Here is a 22,082-nt window from a genome sequence, read left to right on the forward strand (position 1 = left end):
CTGGAGCTCACCTACTTTTTCCAAGTGTGGGAGCTGGTATTTTCAGCCGTGAGCTTGTTTTTTGATGGCCTTACATGGTTGTGTGGCAGTGCCCTCCACGTAAAGGGGAGAGCTGGGCTTTCAGAGCTGACTGAGACCCTGACTGCTTCTTCCCTGAAACCTGAGTGACACTCGGGACACAGATAAGGGAAATGGCAAATTCCATGCCACAGATTCCCCGCTAGGCAAGAATGCTGATGCTGCACCCTGCAAGTGCAGCATGAGGCCACCTGACCTTTCCCTGGTGGGGAGCAGCCCCTAGAACCCAGTGGGAGCCAGAAAAGCAGGGATTTATTCCCAGCCGAGCCAGCTTGGTGCTGTTCCAGACCTGCTCCACCCTCTGCTTGGAGAGTTTGGTTCCATGGCACCATCTCCTAGCAACAGGGACACAAGCCACTGAACCAGGGGATTCCCTGCCGGGCTGGGGCTGCATGGCAGCACCTGGCAGCATCTCAGCTGCTTTTCAGGAGTACCTGCAGCACCTGCGGCTGCAGGACTTCCCCTGTGGCCTCGGCAGCTGGGTAGGGGTCTGGGGGGCACAGCCATGGGACAAGGCACAGGGCTGCCACTGCCTCTCCTCTCTCCCTGTCCGCAGAACAAATCCTGCCTCAATGCCCGCAGGAGGCCCCGGGCACAGCCAGCAGGGCTGGAGGAGCCTGTGCCACCAGGAGAGGAGACCCCCGAGGCACTGCTGGAGCTGCTGAGAGACCAGCACAGCCCCTGGGCACTGCCCCCCGACTGCAGCCCCCAGGACCGGCTCCTGCGGGAAGTGGCCGTGCTGGCACCCGAGCTGCTCCGTGGCTCCAGAGTCTTCCAGGTTGTCAAGTCCCTGCGGATACTCGACAAGGGGGTAAGTGCAGCTGCTGGTGCCCATAAAGCTGTAGGCCAGGAAACCTTGTCTGCCTGCTGTCAGGGAAAACATGCTGGGAAAAGCACACCTTGCCATCCCTTGTTCTTCCCATACTTGTAGCTGCAGCTAGAGTAGAGCTTCTCCCCACAGCCTCCTGAGGATGTTGTGCTAATCCGTGTCACACAGATGTCACACAGATCAAGACGTGTCCGTGTCACCGTGGCCACGAGGTGCCTCAGGGACAAGTTGGCCAAACCCAACTCTTTGCAGGTGGAGGAGGTGGATGAGGGTGTGCTGCGGTTCCAACAGCTGGAGGAGCTCGTCCTCAGTGCCAACCACATCAGCAGAGTAACCTCGGCCCACCTGCCCCGGACTCTGAAGGTGAGCGGGCAGGGGCTTGTGCAGGATGGGGCAGGAATTCCCATGTGGGAACACAGGGAAAGCCAAACAGCTCAAGGGGGTGCCAGGAACAGCTCATTGCCACGGTGTTTGTTGTTCCTTCTGTCCTGGGCAGGTCCTGGAGCTCTGCTACAATGCTGTGGGTGATCTGCAGGACCTGTGTGCCCAGCCACCCCCGGAGCTCCAGCACTTGGGGCTGGGCTACAACCGGCTGTGTGGCCCTTCCCAGGAAAAGCACCTCACTGTGGATTTCTGGTAATGCCACAGGCTGAACATGGGTTCCTGAAAGGGAAATGAGCAGATGTGAACAGCTGACCTCAAGCCATGGAAATAGCCCTTTTTGGGAAAATACAGAAGGGAAAATTTTGGAAAATTTCAGAAGGGTTGTTTCTTTGCTCTGTGTCTACTTTCTGTGCAGAGCAGTCTGTCTCTGCTGTCTTCTGTCTCGTGCCCAGAGGTTGTTTTAGTCCTTAGCAAGGTGTGGAATGGGAAGATCACCAGGGGAATTGGCCTGACACCTTGCCCATCACAGTTCCATTTCCCTGGGCAGTTTACTTTTCTCACGTCCTTCCCAAAGCCACCGCTGGAAGTCTGTAAGCATCTGAAGCATAGACTTCATCACCTAATGGTGCAGTGGGGGTCATCAATGGATGCTAAAGAAATGCTTTTGTGTTGTGGGACAGACTGGCAATGGACTGTATGGCTCAGGAATTTGGAATTGGCCTCCAGATTGGATTCCTCAGTTCAGCCCGGTTTGTGCTGGGGAAATATGATTTTTGTTTCTGTTTTTGCCTCAGGGCTGTAGCTTTCTATCCTCAAATAGGTGCTGGCTGCCTTACATCCTTCCCTGGGTTCTCTCCTTAGGCCAAACCTTGTCTCCCTTGACCTGAGCTTTAACAGCCTCACGGACCTGCTGGGGCTGGTCTCCCAACTGTCCACTCTGCAGAACCTCCGCATCCTGGTGCTCCAAGGGAACCCACTGGCTCTCATCCCCACTTACAGAGGCTTCCTCTTGGACAGCCTGCCCAAGCTGTCCATCCTCGATGACATCCACATATGGCCTGATGAGAGGCAGCAGTTCCATGGGCTGGCAAGGCAGCCAGGTGAGCCCCGCCTTTGAGCCTGCCCGTGCTGACCCTGTGATTCAGGAGTGGGGTTTGCATTGTGGTGGAGCTCTGTAACTACAGGTGAGGTAGTTTCAGACTTAGGCCCAAGAACAACTAATCCCAGTCCCAGCACTGCCTCAGTGTCCTGGGCTGCCTCAGCTTTTCTTCCCAGACACCATCTGGTTTCAGATCATGCATTTCCCTCCTGAGCTGTGGCAAGAGGAACATCAGTACTGGAGAAGGTGATCACATAGTGCTGCACACAGTGGTGCCACCTCTGTGGCACATCCCTGACTGGGATGAGAGCAGCAGGCTGGGGACACCTGGGATGGGAAGCCTCTCTTGATGGTCCCTACTCAATGAGTTTGTGCTGGATGTGCTTTTTGGAGATTCAACTGTTGGAGGAGCAGAGCAGCCAAGCCAGGAGGTGTTTGTGTGGCTTTGTAGTGACGCCACGTGGCAGCGGTTTGTCACAGCATTTGCACAGGCTGGCACCGAGGGATGCCAGCAGGTGGGACATGGGACCTGGAGGTTTCTGCTTGCTCTGTTCCTTCCTCTGGAAGGGAAGTGCTGCAGCTTCATGGCAAGATTGTCTTCCTTTCAGAGCTGATCAGGAGTGAAGCACGAGTGGTTGTGAGCATTGGGGACATGAAGGGACTCCCTAATCCTGAAGCTTTTCGGCAGCTGGAGGTTGGCTCCGAGGGTCCAGTGATCACCTACAGCTACTATGTGACCTACCAGTTTGCAGGAGGAGAGGAGCTCAAGGACAAGGGCAGTCCTGAGGTTGGTGCTTGACTGTGCTCCTGGAAACAAGCAGCATGGCCGGTCACAGCAGGGGGAGCTGCATCTCCAGGCTATGGGGTGACGGGCCTGCTGTAGGGAGCAGCAGTGCTGGGGACAGAATTCCCATGTGGCTGCACCCAGTAGCACAAGCCCCAGCTGCCCACATTCCATATCCCTCTTGGGGAGCCCAGAGCTCTGCACAGGGGAGTGCACTCACAGCCCTCCTCCTGCTGACTGTGGCACTGAAGTCCCTTCTTGCCATGAGAGTGGGCTGGGGAATAGGATTTTGGAGACAGATCCATCTCTGTTCCAGGGAACAAAAATCCAACAGAGTCCCACAGTGGCCATGCTGGATGTGGACAGCTTTGCTCAGGACACAGGAGAAACAAAAAGCCATCAGAAACCTGCAGCCACAGACAAGCCCAAGGCCCACTCTGGTAATGAGGAATTATAGATCTTCTGTTCCACGTCTCAGGGCAGGTTTATAGCTCTTTGTGGGGGTGGTGGCATCAGGATGTCCCTCGTAGTGCCAGCTGGGCTTTTCCTGGGACTGATGGATAATGACCTGGCACCAGCCGTGTCCTGGGGAAAGAGAGGTCTCTGAACTTTTTTGTTTCCCTACACAGCAAGGGCATTTGCCACCCCTGGACAGCCCTGGGCAGACACCATCGACTGCAGCTACAGGAAGGAACACATTGCCATGGACTTGGTGGGGCTGAAGTCCTACCTGGAGGCTGGAACGATTGTCTCGGTTGTGGAGGAGAAGGTGAGGGTGTGGCTGAGCTGGATGAAGGGGGAAGAGCTGCTGGGAGGCCCGTCCAGTGGCATCACATTCCCGCTGGGATGGCAGCTCCTCTCTCTGGGCAGGTGCTCTCATGGCCTGTGGATCCAGAAGAAAACGCTGTCACAAATAAGAAAGAAGGACAGGAGCTGAAGAAGAACGGTGCAAAGGTACGGTGCCAGGAGAGAACAATGACCAAATTCTCTCCGAGTTGCAAAAACAGTGATGGGAGAACAAGAGCCCTTCTCCTGGGTCAGTCTGGTGTGTCAGAGACCTCTCCCAAAGTCCCCCCTTTCTGTGGGGGGAAGGCAGCAGCTGTTGACACACACCTTGGCCAGGATGCAGTGGTGAGCAAGGCGCTGGGTTGGGGTTGATTCTCTCTGATAAAGGGACCCCAACCTTCTGCTGAGGCCTATCCCTGTGTCCAAGGACAAGCAAAAAAAGAAGAAGAAGCAGTCGTGTGAATTCCGCAGCGACCCTCCCATTCGGAGCACCCTGGGCACCACGAGGGTGACCTTGGAGACCCTGCTGGCCACTGAGGACCTGGTGGCAACTGTGTGTGACTTTGGGATCCTGATCCCTGAAAAACCACCAGAACCACCAGTTCTGGAGAAGAAGGTAAGGAGCATGTCCCAAGGCAGGGCTGCAGGCTGGGGTTCAGCAAATGCCCTCTCTGGCCTGGGCATCCATCTGTCCATCCCTCAGTTCTTCTCTCCCCAAAATGGGGCTGAAATAGCCCTGCCTGACCACCATCCATCGTTGTGGTGTGGTTATTTAAGGCTGATATTAGTGAGCAGTTCTGCTACTTTTTCTGGGCCTAGGAAAATAGATGAGTTTATTTTTCCATTCCAGAATGTATAAGCAGCCACTCGTGCTTCCTCTGGTGCTCTCTCTCAGCATGGCAGCACATACCAGCTGTACCAACTGTTTTCTGGATTCTCTTCTCTGAGCAGCCACTCTGCTGTGGTCCTGCTCCCCCTCACCTCTGTCCCCTGCCCCTGAAATCCTGGTGACAGCACCCATAATCATGATGACAGCTGGCACAGGACTGAATGAGGGCAGTGAGCTTCAACACAGCCTTATTGTGGAAACATCTCTCTCCACAGGAGGTAAAAAAAGGCAAAGACAAGAGCAAAAAACCCAAAGCAGAGAAAGGAGACGGCCAGAAAACCTCATCTTCCAAAGGTGACAGAGGCTGGAGCTGGCGGGACAGAGGGTGGGGTGTGTGAGAAAGCAAACAGGAGCAGGGCCCGGCCACGCTGCCAGCTCCAGGAGCAGGGACTTACTCACATCCTGAGCCTCGGGCCGTGAATACAGACATTGACTGCGGGGCTCTCAGAATAGCCTGGACTCTTTGTGAGTCGGTGTCTGCACAAGCACCGAGGGTGGGCTGCCAGCTGCCCTGGGAGACACACACCTACAGCACCCTGTGCCAGGGGACATGGGCACAGCAGATTTTTGGGTGAGAAAAGTGCTGCCCACTGTGTCGGCTGCCAAATGTGGGTGGTGGCGTGGGCGGGCAGCTGGGCGAGGGCTGCCTGGGATGCATAATGAGCTCCTCATTCACTGCCAGCTCGCATCTCCGAGCACTTTGCAGAGGGGATTATTGTTCTCTCTGCTTTGGAGATGAGATGCACAGAGAGCCCCAGGTGCCCCAGCCAGCCCATGGCAGGGCTGGGAACAGTTCCCAGTCTGCTGTCACCCACGAAGAGACCACCCCGACCCCGCCGGGTGTGTCCCCTGCCACCCCAGAGCGGAGCTCCAGGGCTGCTCAGCCAGCAGCCTTGCTCAAGCTGCCAGAGGCAAACCTCACCCTGCCTCTTGCAGGTTATTTTTCCATCAATCTTGGTTCTGACTGCAAAAATAGCAATGCCAGCACATCGGAGGTGTAATGCAAGAGCGGGAGGAAGTGGGAGAGGGAACGGGGTGGCCAAGTAACGCTGAAAAGCTGCTCGTGGGTCAAGGAGGGCATGGAGAGGGCCAGGCCTCGCAGCACTGCTCAGAGCTACCAAAGGAGCTTTGTTTTCCTGCTCTGGCATCAGATTTAAGAGTGCAATTAACCCACAGAGCTCCAGGCTGCTTTCCTGAGCCCTGTCACCCGCAGCAATGTCCCCATCTTTGGGGGGGCTCTCAGAGCTCTGCAATCCTGGGCTACATTCACAGAAGGCAGTGGCCTCCCCTAGCGACCTGAAAAGAAGAAAACTCATTGAATTGCTGTCCCCCACATGAAGATGTGTATTTGCAATGTACACTCAGCCTGTTGCTAGAGCAGGCAGCTGTTGTCAAACAGCTCAGCTTCAGCAGTGGTTGTTTGTTCCTTCCTTCCCTCCCTGGTGTGTGGTCAGTGCATGCAGGAGGTTTCTCTTCAGCTTGAACGAAGGTAAAAGTGCTGTTGTGTGCACAGAAGTGCTGCTGCAGCAGGAAACCCACAGCAATTAGAGATTTGTGCTTGATTTAGTGTCCTCGTGTGCCTGTGCAGGTGGGGGCTGGCTTGGCTGCACTGTGAGGCCACTGAGTGCATATTTCAAAGTGTGAGTGCAAAATTCACAGTGCCTAAAGATGAGCTGCCCCACAGCTCGCTGCACCCGCTGTCCCATGGCTGTGACTCATCAGCCCCCCACAAAAGCCATCAGTTGTGGCTTTTGTGGGGGGCTGCTCGAGCCCTGCTGAGCTCAGTGTCTGCACACCAGCTGCTCCGGGGATGTTTGACACTTCACATCGCCTGGGGACTGCCCGTGGAGCTGTGACAGTGGCCATACCCGGGGGGACAGGGGATGACTCCCAGCCCCGTGTCCAGCGGGGCTGTGCAGGGACTGGCACTCTCACAGCCGGGAGCTGAGGCTGATTTGCATCCCTCAGTTCAGCAAACGCACACAAATAATAAGTCTTCTCAGAGGAATCGGGATCACTTCCAGATGGCTCAAAGAGGAAAGGCAGCGGGCTTTGTCACAAGTGAACCATTTGCCCAGACACTGAAGGATGTCTTCAGAAGTAGTCTCACGTAGGTCTCATTGTACCTCACACTTGATTTTCCAGGATCCTTGAAATCATTTATTTCTGCATCTTTCTTTTGCCCTAGGGCAGTTTCACAACAAAAAGCAAGGCTGCACCCAGGTCAACTGCCAGCCTAAAGATGCTTTTTGGGCTTATCATCCAAAATCAAATTCAATTTCCCCTGAGGCCCAGTTACTGCTGACACCCTTGCACAGTGCTGCTTTTAGGATCATTTACTCTCTCAAGCCAGTGACAAATGTACTTCTTACCACAGGAAAAGGAAAAAACAAAGACACTGCTGAAGTAGAGGAGGGTCAAGAGTTCCAGCCGGTGCCGCTGACAGTTCAATTCCAGATGCAGCTGCTTCGATGGCCCTTGGCAGCCAGCACCCAGAGCCAGGAGAACGTGGCCAGGGCAGTGGGGAAGACTCAGTGATGCGTCCACAGCAGAAGCATGAGTGGAAATAAACCACACGGGAACGCTGCGTGGAGCCTGGTTTAGCTGAACCGCCCAGAGCTGGGAGACACCCCGGGATTCCTGGTGGTCTGTGGCTGGTGCTGAGCTTCTGCAGGAGCTGGAGCAGGCAGGGGGTGTAGGGTGGGTGTGCCGTGCGGGGGACACGCTGCCCCGGGCCAGCCGCTCGCATCCTCCGCCCGCGGGCGGGGCTCGCAGCGGCGGAGCAGGGCGGGGCGGTGGCGGCTCCCGGTGAAGCGCGGTGGGAACGGCGGCTGCCGGTGAAGCGCGGTGGGAACGGCGGCTGCCGGTGAAGCGCGGAGGGAACGGCGGCTGCCGGTGAAGCACGGTGGGAACGGCGGCTGCCGGTGAAGAGCGGAGGGAACGGCGGCTGCCGGTGAAGCACGGTGGGAACGGCGGCTGCCGGTGAAGCGCGGTGGGAACGGCGGCTGCCGGTGAAGCGCGGTGGGAACGGCGGCTGCCGGTGAAGTACGGTGGGAACGGCGGCTCCCGGTGAAGCGCGGAGGAGGCTCCTCCGCAGAGCAGGGCAGGGGTTTTGCCGTGCGGGGTCACCGTGGAGCGGCGGCTCCAGCCCGGTCTGCGCGCCCCGGCGGGGCCGGGGGCTCTGGACCGTCCTCACCGGCAGCACCGGATCCTGGTGAGAACCAGGGGGAAGCACCGAGACACGGCCCCGTCCCAGGTAAGGTGGGAGAGAACGGCTTGTCTTCATCTGCCCGCCCGGAGCCGGTCCTGCGCCGGATGCTGCCATGTATCCCAGGATTAAAAGCCTCACGCTTTACATCTTCTCAATCACGCTGCTGGCCTGGGTGTTTTACATGAAGAAGGAGGCGAAGTTGGCAGCATCATCAGCAGAGCAGAAAGTGGATGTGGTGGATCACAGACTGCAGCCTTTGGTTCTGGACAGCGCTGAGCACAGCAAGTGTGTGCCGAACTTGACCTTTGCCAATGCTTCTCTCACCCTCCCGGAGCCTCACCGAGTCTTCCTAACCTACAAGCACTGCAGGAACTTCTCGGTCCTGCTGAGGCCTTCCAGGTGTAGCAAAGAGATGTTCCTCCTGCTGGCCATCAAGTCTTCCCCCATTAACGTGGACCGGCGCGTGGCCATCAGGAATACGTGGGGGAAGGAGGCATCCATCGGGGGCAGGCGCATCAGGCTGGTGTTCCTCCTAGGGCGCTCCGAGGCCAAAATCCAGCAGCAGCCCGTGCACCAGCTGCTGGCTTATGAGAGCCAGGAATTCGATGACATCTTGCAGTGGGATTTTGTTGACGACTTCTTCAACCTGACCCTCAAGGAGCTGCATTTCCTCCGCTGGTTCACGGAGGACTGCCGGCACGCCAGGTTCGTGCTGAAGGGCGATGATGATGTGTTTGTCAACACTTACAACATCGTTGAGTTCCTCCAGGAGCTGGACCCTGAACAGGATCTCTTTGTTGGGGACGTGATCGCCAACGCCCGGCCCATCAGGAACACCAAGGTCAAATATTTTATTCCGGAGCCCATGTATGGGGCCACCTTCTATCCTCTCTATGCAGGAGGAGGGGGATATGTGATGTCTAGAGAGACAGTGCGTCGCCTCCAGAGCACCGCAGAGGACATGGAGCTCTTCCCCATAGATGACGTGTTTGTGGGAATGTGTCTGGCAAAGATGTCAGTGACCCCAAAGAACCACGCTGGCTTTAAGACTTTTGGGATCCAGAGACCTTTCAATCCTTTTGATCCGTGCTTGTACAAAGAGCTGATGGTTGTGCACAGACTGAACCCAACGGAGATGTGGATCATGTGGACGCTGGTGAAGGATGACAGCATTAGGTGTGCGGTGTCGGTGACACACAGCTACAGCAGGGGCTGGAAAAGGAGCTACTGATGAACCCGGTGGGATTGTGGCTGGTGACAGGGTACTTAAACTAAAAATCAGGTCGTGGTAGAAACATGTCCGTTGCTAACAGACTGCACTGGAGCTGTCGTGGTTTGGTTTGCAGTGAGTCTTTTTCTGTCAGGGGTTACTTGAAGCAGTTAATTGTCACAGGGTGGGGATGTGGTCAGTGGCTTCCCAGCCAGACTGTGTCAGGGGAAGTCACAAGTGCCACCTGCACTGGTGTCTGACTGCTGGCCAAAGTCAGTCTCATGTGGGACAGCCAGAAATGACTAAGGAGTGACAGAGCTTTTGAAATTTACTTGAAGACATGGAAGAAAAGCCAGTGTGTCCTGCTGGGTCTGCTGTCCCAGGGCAGCAACCCCACAGCTCCTACCAGACAGCAGGAGAAAGGGAGTGGAGCGGGGAAGGAAAAGCTTCAAAAATACATGGCCTTAACACAACAGTGACCATGACCTGAAGGACTGGTCTCTGCCCCCAGCCCTTTAGCTTTTGCAGAAACTCACAACAGATTTACATGCACTGGAAACTTTAGCACAAACACTTTCTGATCTGGTTTGAGAGGAGCCAACGTGTTTTGAATAATCATGGTGGTAGGAAGATTGGCTGTAGCTTCCCATGTTGTGTGGGAGGTGTTTGGTTCCTTGTTGTTATAATGTTGTGTATAAATAAAATACTTTTCAGAAGTATTTAGATGGGAATATTCTTAGGTCTTCTGAAAGCTAAGAGCCCTAAAAGCCAGGGAAGGATATTTGCATTAAAGAGGATAATGCTAGTGGAAATGGATACTTGCCACTTCTTTTGCTGTGAGTTGTTCTCTGCCCTGTTCTGACAAGATGCATTGACACAAAAGTGATAAATCTGAATGTGCTGGAGTTGCTAATTTGAGAAAAGATCAAATATAGAACTAAGTTTTGGTGGTGCTTTTGTGAAGCTTATCAGTATCTTGCTGCTAGAGCAGGAGCTGTGGATGAGCAGGAAGCAGCCTGGAAGCCTTAGGGGAAAAAACAATCAAATGAGTAAAGAGGAAGTGTGTGATTAGAGCAAGCAGAGCCCTTTGTGATGTGCTGTTGTAATTGCTGTCTCTAGTGCCAGCTGCCCAGCACCAGATGGGAGTTGGAGCTTTCGGAAGTGCCCAGGAAGTGCTGCCAGGAGGTTCCTGTTTGTCCTACAGACAGGGACACCCTGAGAGCAGAGGTGTGGGAGCTCTCAGTGGGATGTTGAGGGACTGCTGGTAGGATGTGCTCCCTTGGCCCTCTGGAGCACCTGGGGTAGCTCTGGCTGAGCCCCAGGGCTGACCCAGGCTCTTGGGGCAAAGGTGGCACCTCAGAGGAGCTGTTTCTGTGCCAGATGTGAGTAGGGGTTTGTCTCAAAGAATTGGTAGGTGTCCATCCACAGGGTGGTCTTGTGCAGTTGTTACTGTGTTTTCTGGCTGCAGCTCCAACAGGGTTTCATTAACTGTAGCTGAGAAAGTGCCTGTGTGCAGTTTCAGGTGGGTAAACAAGGCCGAGTGTCAGCAGCAAACCCCAGGTTCTGGGCACAATTCTCTGGGCACTGCTGCTGGTCCTGGAGAGGAGACTGGACAGGACGGGCACCGCGGTGCCCTGTGAGCTGCTGTGCCAGCGCTTTTGTGATCCACTCCATGATTCCCAATGCAAACTCAGGAGCATAGAGCATGATGTCATGTCTGTTGTGGGCTTAGGTTTGTGGGCTAACCCCCAGCTGGCAGCTCTCACTTCCTAACAAAGGTGAGGGACTCCTTTCTAACCTGTTTTGGGGTGATTCGTGCTCCTCACCCCCACTTTGACTTGGCTGGGCTGACTGGTTGGTTCCAGTCACGTCGGGCTGCATGTGTGTTGGATCAGCTCTCGGGCAGGAAGCGCAGTACGTGCAGTGAAACAAGAAGTGGGGTCACAGCAGGGCTGGGAGCAGGCTCTGAAAGGGGAAGAGGGACTTTCCTGGCTTTGCAGGATCCTGGCAGTGCCATGCAAACACTGAGTAGAGTTACTGTGGCATCCTGAAAGGTACACAACTTGTTTGTGCTCTCGGGTCAGGGGCTTGGCAGATGTTCTTCAGCTGCACAAGGTACCAAAGGAGAGCAGCTGTGGTTAGAGGTTGACCTGAGGCTGCATTTGGCTCCTGAGGGCTCAGCTGTGCCACCACTCAAATAACCATCTCATCACAGGAGTTTTTTTCCCCTAATGCTCTAGCCCAGAGCTGTGCTTGGCACAGCAGACACGGGCAGCTCCCTGCGAGCAGAATTCCAGACTGTGCCATCCTCCTTGGAGACAGCAGCACCCAGTGAGGAGCAAGGAAAGATGGTTTGTTCATTTTCTTTTTACTACTTAATCTATAAATGAACAGCGCTGTGGACCTGAGATTGCATTAGTTCTAAAGGCAGCCAAAATGAGACACCTTTTATGCCGCAGGTAAGAAAATTCCTGGCACAATTCAATTTAGTAACACCAACCTTGACACAGATACATCAGATGCTAATCTGTGGTGAAAAACCTTTGATTAATGTGTGTTTTCTTACACAACCTGGCAGATGGGGATCCAATCATCAGTGATAAAGTTCAAGTGGATGCTGTTCTACAAAGCAAATTCCACACCAGCTGTCAAGTTAGGAAATGAACAGAGTGAAAGATGCCTGTGGTTTTGAATCCTGCAGTGAAACATTAAGCTTGCAAAAGAAATAATTATTTCCTGAAACTTGCACTGGGAATCATTCAAATATGTAAAACTCTTTTGCTCAGTGCTTTGTAGAACAGTACGCAGCAGTTGCCAAAACAATTTCGTTTATAACTACAATATATTGAAATCAAACCTCCCCCAGAGGTGATTCTGGGTGAAATAAGTTGCTGTGCTGAACAAAACTGCAAGAGCCTGGGTGACTCCATGGGAAGTTCTCAGCTCCAGAGCAAATATTTCTCCTGACTGCAGCTCAGTGTAATTTGGTGCAGCTGCCAACCCAGAGGTCAAAAACTTTTAAATTCAAACAGAAAGCAGGGCCTAATTTCTTCCCCAAATGGACACACCCACAACGAGCTGCTTTTGCACAGTTTAATAAAGGCATCTCCTCACAGACATCATTTACCTCACAGGTTAAAAACAAGGATTTTTAAATACACTTCTCTGGCTGATCCCTAATGAGCTCCCACAAACAGACCAAGAGAGCAGCAGGACCCTCCACAGAGACACAATTACCACCAGGCCATCCCTGATAACAGTCTTCACATTTGCATAGATAAACATTTAAATAAATGAATCCAAAAGTGTTACAAACAAGGTAAGTTACAAACAAAACTGAGGCCTTCCAAACACTTGATTTGTAAAGCAATCATTTTGTTGGGGGAGAAAAAGAAATGGAATCACAGGCTTATTTCAGCAGTTTTACACTATCCCACACTTCAGAGCCTGGGACTGTTCCATTTGTGATTGACCCTGAGCGTTCAGTTCTGTTCAGTCCTCCCGAAGGTAAGGGTCATCATCTGCATTTCCTAAAACACCCTGTGGCAATGAGGAGTCCTCTCCTCGGGCTTTTATGAGCTCATCTGTCTGAGCTTCAGCTAATTTGGTCTCTGCTTTCTGGGACAGCAGCCGCACCTCCTGCACCTGGGACTTCACCACCTGGATGTGGCTGCGGGCTGTCACCGAGGCCTGGTCTGCACCTGGAGGGAAGGATTGACACTCTGGGTTACAGGAGCACTGGGCAACCCTTCAGCTAAGGAAATGGATGGGATTATCATCTGCTTTGCTGTGTTGTGATGGCTCTCGGCTGTATTAATGCATTTACTGTTCCTTTACCTCAAGCCTTTTGTCTGCTTTGAGATGTCACTGCTGCCTTGAATTCTCCCATCCCAGTGGGATACAGCTGGAGTTGGACAGGAGTGATCACCTTGTGCCAGTGGGTTTGAGAGCTAAGCCCAGCCCAGTCCCCGTGTGCCAGAACCTTTCAGTCCTTGTCCCATCCTGGCACCTACAGCAGTGGGAATACCTGTGGCAGTCTGGAGTTCCACCATTCTCCTCCCATGCTCCCACAGATTTCTGGGTCTTCTCCAGGCACTTACAGAATTAGGGTGTCTCTGCATATTCATTGCTTTCTCTCCCTTCTCCACTCCAGTAACTTTGCCCATTTACTACAAACCAGTCCATAACTCAGAGCTCTCAAATCTCTTCAGGGAGAAAAAACCAAAATTAGTATATTTTCCTTTTTTAATATAACTAAATCCAGCTGGAAAGTCCTCTGGATTCATAGGCCGCCTTGATTCTGTGGCTCCCAGGACCGTGTTTGAGCCTTGCATTTAAAAATAACTGAACTATTCCCTCAGACATTTTTGGCCAGGGTTAGTCTTGACCTAAACCACATGTGGAGTTTCCAGGCCTCGTTCTCAGAATACACCTACAGACAGACTCACAGCCAAAACCAGAATGTACGTGCTCAGCACCTCTAAAAACCAGGCACCGGCTGTCAGTTGTGGTGTTAACTGAATGTACACTGTGTGTCTGAACTGTGCTGAGAGAGGGAGAAGGGGCAGAGGCTCAGTGCTGCTCACCTGACTGATACGCAGCCTCTGCCGCCATCTCCGACAGCCGCAGCGCCGTCATCCAGCTGGATTCCAGCCTGAGGTACTCCTGCTGCTTGGCGGTCATCTAGGAGCAGGAGAAAGAACCAACAAGGTGTAACACACCCGAGAGCTCTCCTGAGCTGTGGAGAGCAGGGCTGGAGAGGCAGATGGTGAGGGAGGTTTGTCTGCTTACATCCACTCTGGCTCCTATGACCACCTGCCAGACTGCATCCACCTCTTCCGAGTTCATTTTCCCAAGGAGATTTGAGTACTGCTTGTACAGAGACACCAGGGTATAAACTGCCTGTGAAGGAATCATTTTGCACAGTTACCATGACAGCCTGTACAGCTCTGGTGTTGTCTCAGGGTTACCTAGTGTTAATTAGCAAAATTACTCTTCATACACTTGATGTACTGACAAGGATGCAAACTGGAATGCGAGCGCTTTACTCAAATTGGCACTTTATTTGCAAAATTAAAACTGTGTCTTCTTGTTTCAGACTTAAGTATGGCTCATGCCGTTCTTCTGATGGAACTCAGTTCATGGCCTTAGAAAGGCTGAGAAGGGCAATAAAATGCCCAAGAACAGAGAGCTCAGTACACAGGTAATATCAATAACTGTTATGAGTTTCTTCAGCCCCAGTTCTGAGTCCAGGGTCACTTTGCCTAAGTAAAAAAAGGGACTTCTTACAAGAGCATGGAATGACAGGACAAGGGGAATGGATTCACGCTGACAGAGGGCAGGGTTGGATGGGATGTTAGGGAAAAATTCTTGGCTGTGAGGGTGGGGAGGCCCTGGCACAGGCTGCCCAGAGAAGCTGTGGCTGCCCCATCCCTGGAAGTGTCCAAAGCCAGGCTGGATGGGGCTCGGAGCAACCTGGGATAGTGAAAGGTGTCCCTGCCCATGGGACTGGATGAGCTTTAGGGACCTTCCAACCCCAAACCATTCTGGGGTTGTCTAATTTCAACCCAAAAGCAACTGTGTAACAAAGCTAAAAGTAACTTCCACATTTGGTGTAGAATGGTGACCCCATGGCTCCCGAGGGACCCGACATCTTCAACCCCCTCACCTCCTGGGTTAAATTAATTTTGCAAAAGCCCCTTTTGAGCGTGCTTTAAGAGGTGTAGCTAGTGCCAGAGCAGCTGGCACTGCCAGCAGTGGCTGGTGCCAGGCGAGGCCCCTGAGCTCACCTTGGTGTACTCGGTGAGCGCCTCGATCAGCGCGTACGTGGTCTGGGAGAGCAGCGTGGCCGTGCTGTCTGTCACCAGGGACACGGCTCTTCTGATCAGGGCATCGTTGCTGAGGGACCCCGAGCTGTGCTGCTGCAACGCAAGACACCCGCGTGAGCTCGTGTGGGCTCCCCAGGGACTCAAACACAGAGGTGAGGAGAAGCCCGGCTGCGAGGCTGCACAGCCCCGCTCTCCCTGAGGATGCAACCCCAGGGGGAGAACCAGGACAAGCGGGTGGGTTTGGGTGTTAAAGTGGCGCAAGGGGGGTGCTGGGGGTACCTCCACGACGGGGACGGCACACAGGGCCACCCCCAGCCCCACGGCCCGTTGCCACTGGCCGCTCCTGCCCGCGAGGCCTCGCTGCCGGACGCTGGCCAGGACTGGGAAGCTGCGTCTGGAAAAGCAAGAGGCAAAGTTTAGCAGCAGAAGCATCCCAGTGTGGGGTGGGAAACGGGGAGCACGGAGGAGAAGAACACCCAGAAGCTGTTCGAGGGGAGCTTGTCTGTGCCAGGCTTCCGCGTGACGGTGGAGGAGTAAGTTTGTTTCAATTTTTGTATTATTGTTGAATCCTAAGTGCAAGAAAAGGCAAGCACAGTAACTAGTGCAATATTAGCACTTCCAGAGAGAAAACGCATGTTAGCTGGCACGGGCACGCTGCTGACAGTCAAAAATACTGGAAAACAGGTTAAAAAACATGCTTAAAAGTGGAACATGCGGTGAGAAATGTGACAGGTTTGTTACAACCCAGCAACACCTGGGTCTCTGTGGCCAGTTTTATTTACAACCCAAGCTGTGCAAATGCCCTGGGGCCAGGCTCTGTCACGGAAATACTCGAGCGCAAAAACAGAAGCACAGAGCAATGAGAATTTTTGTTGCGGCTGTTATTCGACAGCAATTTACGGAAAACAACCGGTGGATTCTCCTTCTTTCATGCCGTGCACTCTTTAACCTACGGCCTGCGGGTGCGGAGCGCGGTGCGGGCAGCGCGCGTTCCCCCGAGCCTGTCCCCCGGCCCGCCGCGGTACCTGAGCGCGGAGCAGCAGCTGCGCAGCCACCGCCCGCCCGCCGCCATCCCGGCCCGCCCGGCGCGCGGGAAGTAACGTCACGCCGCGCGCCGGCGGGGGCGGGGCGGCGGGGGCGGGGCGGGGCGCGGCGCATGCGCAGGGCGGGGGCGGGGCGCGCGCCGGGCCGTGAGGGGAATGGCGGGAACCTGAGGGGCACGGACCGAGGGATGTCCGCAGGGATGTCCGCAGGGATGTCCGCAGGAATGTCCGCAGGGATGTCCCCAGGAATGTCCGCAGGGATGTCCGCAGGGATGTCCCCAGGGATGTCCACAGGAATGTCCACAGGGATGTCCCCGGGGATGTCCCCAGGGATGTCCGCAGGGATGTCCACAGGAATGTCCGCAGGGATGTCCGCAGGGATGTCCGCAGGGATGTCCACAGGAATGTCCACAGGGATGTTCCCAGGGATGTCCACAGGAATGTCCACAGGGATGTCCCCGGGGATGTCCACAGCGATGTCCCCAGCGATGTCCCCAGCGATGTCCCCAGGGATGTCCACAGGGATATCCTCAGCGATGTCCCCAGCGATGTCCCCAGCGATGTCCCCGGGGATGTCCCCAGCGATGTCCCCAGCGATGTCCCCAGCGATGTCCACAGGGATATCCTCAGTGATGTCCCCAGGGATGTCTGCAGGGACGTCCCCAGGGATGTCCCCAGGGATGTCCCCAGCGATGTCCCCAGGGGTGTCCCCAGGGACGTCCCCAGCGATGTCCCCAGCGATGTCCCCAGCAATGTCCCCAGCGATGTTCCCAGGAATGTCCCCAGGGATGTCCCCAGCGATGTCCCCAGCGATGTCCCCAGCGATGTCCCCAGCGATGTTCCCAGGAATGTCCCCAGGGATGTCCCCAGCGATGTCCCCAGCGATGTCCCCAGGGACGTCCCCAGCGATGTCCCCAGCGATGTCCCCAGCGATGTCCCCGCCACCGTCACAGCCCTGCGGATCACCCCTGACACCTCCTCTGTGTTTCGCCGGCACGTCCGACATCGCCAGGGTCAGAAATAGGCAACAGTTTGCCAGCTGCTGGGAATGAGGAGGAGATTATGAAACAGGGTCTTGCCTAATTGTTACAGAATGTGGAATGTGTAGAAATTCTCTAAGAACAGGCTGTTACTCGGTGTTTGGTTTTGTGGCTTTCAAGCCTGATAAACGATATTTAACCCGTGAAAGGGAGCAGCCAACAAGCTTTGAGTGATGTCCAGGTGTTAGAAAACTAAATTGCTTGGTGGTGGGATTGCCTTGATAAGGGCTTGATGTGTTTCAGTGGCATTAGATCTGGGAAAGGTGAACATATATTGGGAAGAAGGATTTGGACAAAAGGAACGTGGAACTTATGGGCCATGAGGATATTGGGCAGAACCCCCAAGATAAGGAAGAAAATGAAAAACCCAACTTCCATTGGGTAAAAGGGAATTCCAGCCGGGACAGATCGCGACCACCAACCGGAGACACCAGTGCTCCTCACGGCCCTGGTTTAATTCATCTTTATTGTTCTAAAGTACACAATGCTGCTTTGATTTTGGGTAGTTCTAATCTCCACCTTCTCCACCAAAGGTTTCCTGTGCAATTCCACACAAAATGGCCTTGATCAATTAAATCTATTCTTTTTAGTTACAGCAGGAATTGCTGTTCTCTCTCCTGTTTTCAGAGACTCAGTCGGCGCAGGTTACTTTACGGAGGCTGTTCTCTATCACACGTTCTCCATCTAACTCCATGCTTTAAACATTTGTTCCAGAGCCTGGCACACCTGAGAGCACCAGGTAACAACTCTGTACCTCATAAAACTGTAGGGAGAGGGGAACCTTGCGCTGATCTGAAATGCCTTTTTCCAGGACTTCTAAAACGAATTACAAGTAATTTCTGTGTGTCTGCCTTCACACCCTTAATGAGGCAGAGCAGGACAAGGCAGGACTTGTTTGTTGAGATGCTGGAGTGGTGCTGCATCCCTGCCGTCCCCTGTGCTGCGCTCGGCAGAGTGGGAATCTCAGGAGAAAACTGCTGGGAGGCTTTTAAAGAGTTCACAGAACGGAAACAAACGTCCAGGAGACACAAAGACTCCGCGAGAGCCGCAAGGATCTGTAAAGTGCATGCACGGGGATACCTTTTCTCTTTTAACCTTTATTGTTTTTACATAGGAAAATAAGACTGCGGTGAGGCAGCAGGAGCACAAGCCTCTTGCAGGTTCGGCGCAGGGGGAAGGGGCCTCCATCCCGTGTGTGGGGCTGTGCCGTGGAGCCGGCTGCCTCTGGAAAGGCCGCGGGAGCAGGAGCAGGGACAGAGCCCTCATTTGAGCACCAAGAAGTAGGTGGTCCAGCCGGCCAGCAGCAGCGCCCCGAGCAGCACCGTGTAGCTGAACAGCACAAAGGCCAGCAGCTCCCGCAGCACCTTGAGGAAGTGGATGGCGAAGGAGTCCGGCATGGCTCTCCCGGCTCCCTGGGGCTGGCCGCTCCCTGCTCCTCCTTGGCCTGGAAGCAGAGGAACAAGGTGAGTCCTCACAGCAGGGACACCACCCTGCCACGGGGAGAAATCCTGTGGTCAGGAGGGTTGATGACCACCTGGAAGGTTGTTAGCGAGTGGTGTGGGCCTGTTCAGAGCCCTGCCGAGGTGCTGAAAGAGAGTTTGGGATCTGATCAAAGTCTCCAGATCGGGACAGGTAAGGAAGCGGGTGGAAATACAGACACAGGCGGTGGGCACCCTCCCAGAGGGTGAGGCTGGGGGCTGGTACAGAGTCCAGCTGGCTCCTGGAATCTCTCTCCGGGGGCTGGGGCTGTGCGTCCAGGAAGCGCCAGGATCAGAGCGGCCGCTGATGGTGCATTACCAACAGCGTGTTCTGATCAAAGTGCTCAATGCCTCCAAGGAAGCCACCATTAATATTTAATTCTGTAATTGCATCTAATGGAGGTACTGGCACAAACTGAGCCTTTTGTTTAAGAATTATGAAAACTGAGGCTTAAATACAAGTTTGCACAGGCAAATATTTATATCTTGAGTTAAAAATAAGCATTAAATGGGAGACATAGGATAAGATGCCTTAGAATTCATCTTCTAGCAGTATTGTATAGTCATATGTACACATTGCTCTGGAAGTGATTGCTCATTTGTTAGTTTAAATTAAATCTGAACTTTTCCCTTAAAGTCACTGGCTTCTTAGATTTGAAGCTGTGAAAACCCACCTAAAAATTATATTATCTCTTCAATTTACGTGTTAAATTTTGATCGTAACTGTGCCTGATCAACAATATTGATGCTCTTGGTCAAGCACGAAAGGGAGTTTAAAATCAGACTTCGGATAAAAACTAACCCAGAAGGATTATTTCTCTTCTGAACAGCCTAAAGCCAGCTAAACCGAACTGAATTCCCGTCCTGCTGATTAGAATGTTTTTTAAAGAGCTCTTGTGATAAGGAATTCACTTTTTGGTGTTGTTTAACGAGTCCAGCCACTCCATTCCAAGCTCAGGCACATGTATACAGTACAGGAGTTACAGCATTTTTAAACCAGCTGTGGCTTCTCTGTTATTCAGAGCATTACAGATTTCTGTCCATAGGCTGTGTGAGATTTCTGGTTATCTAGAAAGATGCTGATAAAGAAATAAACTGCTTACCCAGGCAGATGACGGGCTCTGCTTCGGCAAGTTCGTGTTTCTCCCTAGTTTTGTTGTGCAGCTGTCCCTTTTGCAGGGGATTGTGCAGGCTGATCCCGCCGTGGTCCGGGAGCAGGAGCAGGGTGTGTGTGTGTGTGTGTGCAGCCCACACGAGGACTGAGCTCTAGGTGTGGTCAGCACCGGTTATGATCCGACAGCGCCGTGGTGCTCGCGGTGCTCGGAGCAGCCCAACACTCCCCTTCCCTTGGGGGCTTTTGGTAACAGCATTTCCAGAGTTCCAGTGCCAGAGCTTGGAGTCACCAGACCAAAACGTGCATTTGTTGAGATGTGGGGGTTTGCCTCTAACAAAACGTTGTGTCATCCTACACATTTTATTCTGTTATCTCGAAGGCTGCAGTGCCTCTTGCTCTGTTCCCCGAGCACCCTGTGCTCTCTGAGCCACTCTGGGAGGAGGATGCTCACACACAGCTGGGGCTCATCCCCAGGGTGGGACTGTGCAGGCTGAGCCAGGATCTTTTACCAAAAGTCAGTGAGGGCTGAAGGCAGCCTAATCCCTGCCCGGTTCCCAGGTCACTGCTGTAGTGTCACCCTTACCCTCCCTCCCAAGGAGTCATCCCGACCTTTTAGAGCTGAAATGATGCAGCTGCTTTGCAGTGAGGGGAGGAGGGAGCCAGGCTCTATGTTTATTCTTAGCAAAACTGCTTCTGATAATGTATGAAAGTCTTTTGGGGTAGAGGTTGGGTAATATTTTCCTTTTTTTTTTTTTGTAGTAATGTAGACAGCAGAGAAGGAAGATTATGTACTGCAAATCAAATCTCTTTACCTACAAAGATATTATGATGTAGAAAATGGTCCCTTAATTTAATTAGGTTCTCTTGTTATCAAATTATTACCCGCATGGTCAGCAGGGCCTTGGACAGAAGCAGAACATCATCAGCTGCTCAGGAAGCCTGTTAAATAGTAATTGCTCCTCCAGGGAATTGATCAGCGTCAGGATGGCTTTTATTTTGTTGTTGAATAGTTCCAGGAAGAGGCTTTGTCTAGGTGCAGTGGTTACACAGTTCTCGTGTAGGCTGCAAAAAAATAGGCTGCAATGTTGGTGATGAATTCAGAGTTTACCAAGTGTCTGGTGTAAACTCTTAACCAAAAAAAGTTTTGGCTGTAGTGTTACTGATTGCTGGCCAGGGGAAACGTGAGCCACTCTTTGTTTTCCTTTATTCACCTGCGGTGTAGCTCAGAAACTAGGCTGGTCAGTATTTCCTTGGGGTTAGTTCAACTTTAAAGATTTAATTAAAAAATATCTGGAAACTGTGATACTACAGAGACCCTGCAAGGCCAACCCAAGGAGACACCGTTGCTCTGAGTCAATTTCTTGTTTTTCTTTGCACAGTAACATCTAATTTTTGATCCAAACCTAATTCAGTTTTCCTCTTAAATACTCTGAAATGAGCTACTTTAAATGGAACTTGCAGAGCAAACAATCTGTGTTTGCTCTTCTTGCATCACTGAAGTTGCAGCATGTTTTTTGTTAAGTCTGTCTACAAGTTGCCTTCCCACCTGAAACAGAAAGTCTCCACTGACTGAAATTCCACTTCTAATGTAGTATTACAGGTGGCAGAACAGAATGAAATTTTGCATGAGCCTTAATTAAAAAACACTGCATGTTAGAAAAATAGTTTCAACTTAAGTTATTCAGTTATCCTGGGACAGGGAGACAAAGATACAACTACCACGGTGCAGGGCTTTATTTTATTTTTGTATTCTAGAGAGAGAGAGAGAGAGAGAGAGTGCAAACACGTCCAAAAAAAGATTAAATACATCTTTATTTTATTCTAATAAGTCAGCTGGAGTTAAACAGAGGGGCTCCGTGCAGGGTCTGACTTGGCAGACCTCAGTCTTAAAAAATAACAGACCAAAACCCACAGTCACAACTGTGACAACTTGGAAAAATGGAGGGATTTACTGGGACATATTATACATGATAACTAAGGCAGAAATGTTTGCTAAGAGAATGATTTAAGGTGAGGAGTGGGCTTTTTTTCAGTTGTGTTTAAGAGTGAACTGCAGTGTGGAAGAGTCCCCAGTGGCTGTGAGGACACCGACAGTGCCCAGCCCAGCACAGGCACCAGCAAGGACCCTGCTCTGCCTTGCCCTCTGCAGCCAGGAGCTGCCTCTTGCACGCCAAGGGCCCAGCTACCAAGCCCATGGAAAATTCCATTTTACAAGTTTGAGCTCTACAACAGCTTGTGACAGCAACTCCCACAGTTTATAACCTGAACAGGGGGTGAAAAAAGTGTCTGTTTTAAACCCACTGTTTACT

The 22,082-nt window shown here is 52.8% G+C and overlaps 4 protein-coding genes across 6 annotated transcripts; 2 read left to right on the forward strand and 2 right to left on the reverse strand.

The window, feature by feature from the left end:
- The first annotated feature begins 334 nt into the window (after positions 1 to 334).
- On the forward strand, positions 335 to 7,436 carry LRRC43 (leucine rich repeat containing 43). 2 transcript variants are annotated; one of them, XM_068208492.1, is made up of 12 exons: positions 335 to 560; positions 635 to 889; positions 1,160 to 1,270; positions 1,404 to 1,543; positions 2,153 to 2,391; positions 2,999 to 3,177; positions 3,491 to 3,614; positions 3,804 to 3,943; positions 4,045 to 4,128; positions 4,388 to 4,576; positions 5,065 to 5,143; positions 7,227 to 7,436. In XM_068208492.1, exons 1-12 carry the CDS (start codon positions 471 to 473, stop codon positions 7,385 to 7,387), a joined length of 1,791 nt encoding a protein of 596 aa, XP_068064593.1. In that variant the 5' UTR covers positions 335 to 470; the 3' UTR covers positions 7,388 to 7,436. The 2 variants fall into 2 exon arrangements, with proteins under 2 accessions (XP_068064593.1, XP_068064592.1); XM_068208491.1 differs by lacking the exon at positions 5,065 to 5,143.
- A 447-nt stretch (positions 7,437 to 7,883) lies between these two features.
- Positions 7,884 to 12,653, forward strand: B3GNT4 (UDP-GlcNAc:betaGal beta-1,3-N-acetylglucosaminyltransferase 4). The gene has a single exon (XM_068208493.1). It carries the CDS (start codon positions 8,173 to 8,175, stop codon positions 9,289 to 9,291), a length of 1,119 nt encoding a protein of 372 aa, XP_068064594.1. The 5' UTR covers positions 7,884 to 8,172; the 3' UTR covers positions 9,292 to 12,653.
- Positions 12,350 to 16,198, reverse strand: DIABLO (diablo IAP-binding mitochondrial protein). Of its 2 annotated transcripts, none has more exons than XM_068208495.1 (6): positions 16,124 to 16,198; positions 15,378 to 15,492; positions 15,060 to 15,188; positions 14,062 to 14,172; positions 13,857 to 13,953; positions 12,350 to 12,971 (listed from the first exon to the last, which is right to left on the reverse strand). In XM_068208495.1, exons 1-6 carry the CDS (start codon positions 16,168 to 16,170, stop codon positions 12,763 to 12,765), a joined length of 708 nt encoding a protein of 235 aa, XP_068064596.1. In that variant the 5' UTR covers positions 16,171 to 16,198; the 3' UTR covers positions 12,350 to 12,762. The 2 variants fall into 2 exon arrangements, with proteins under 2 accessions (XP_068064596.1, XP_068064595.1); XM_068208494.1 differs by having other exon boundaries at positions 15,060 to 15,191.
- A 2,230-nt stretch (positions 16,199 to 18,428) lies between these two features.
- Positions 18,429 to 18,587, reverse strand: LOC137484991 (uncharacterized). The gene has a single exon (XM_068209236.1). The coding sequence runs from the start codon at positions 18,576 to 18,578 to the stop codon at positions 18,444 to 18,446; it is 135 nt and encodes a 44-aa protein (XP_068065337.1). The 5' UTR covers positions 18,579 to 18,587; the 3' UTR covers positions 18,429 to 18,443.
- Positions 18,588 to 22,082: the final 3,495 nt, after the last annotated feature.

Source organism: Anomalospiza imberbis, chromosome 18 (genome assembly GCF_031753505.1).
Source record: "Anomalospiza imberbis isolate Cuckoo-Finch-1a 21T00152 chromosome 18, ASM3175350v1, whole genome shotgun sequence".
Taxonomy (NCBI): domain Eukaryota; kingdom Metazoa; phylum Chordata; class Aves; order Passeriformes; family Viduidae; genus Anomalospiza; species Anomalospiza imberbis.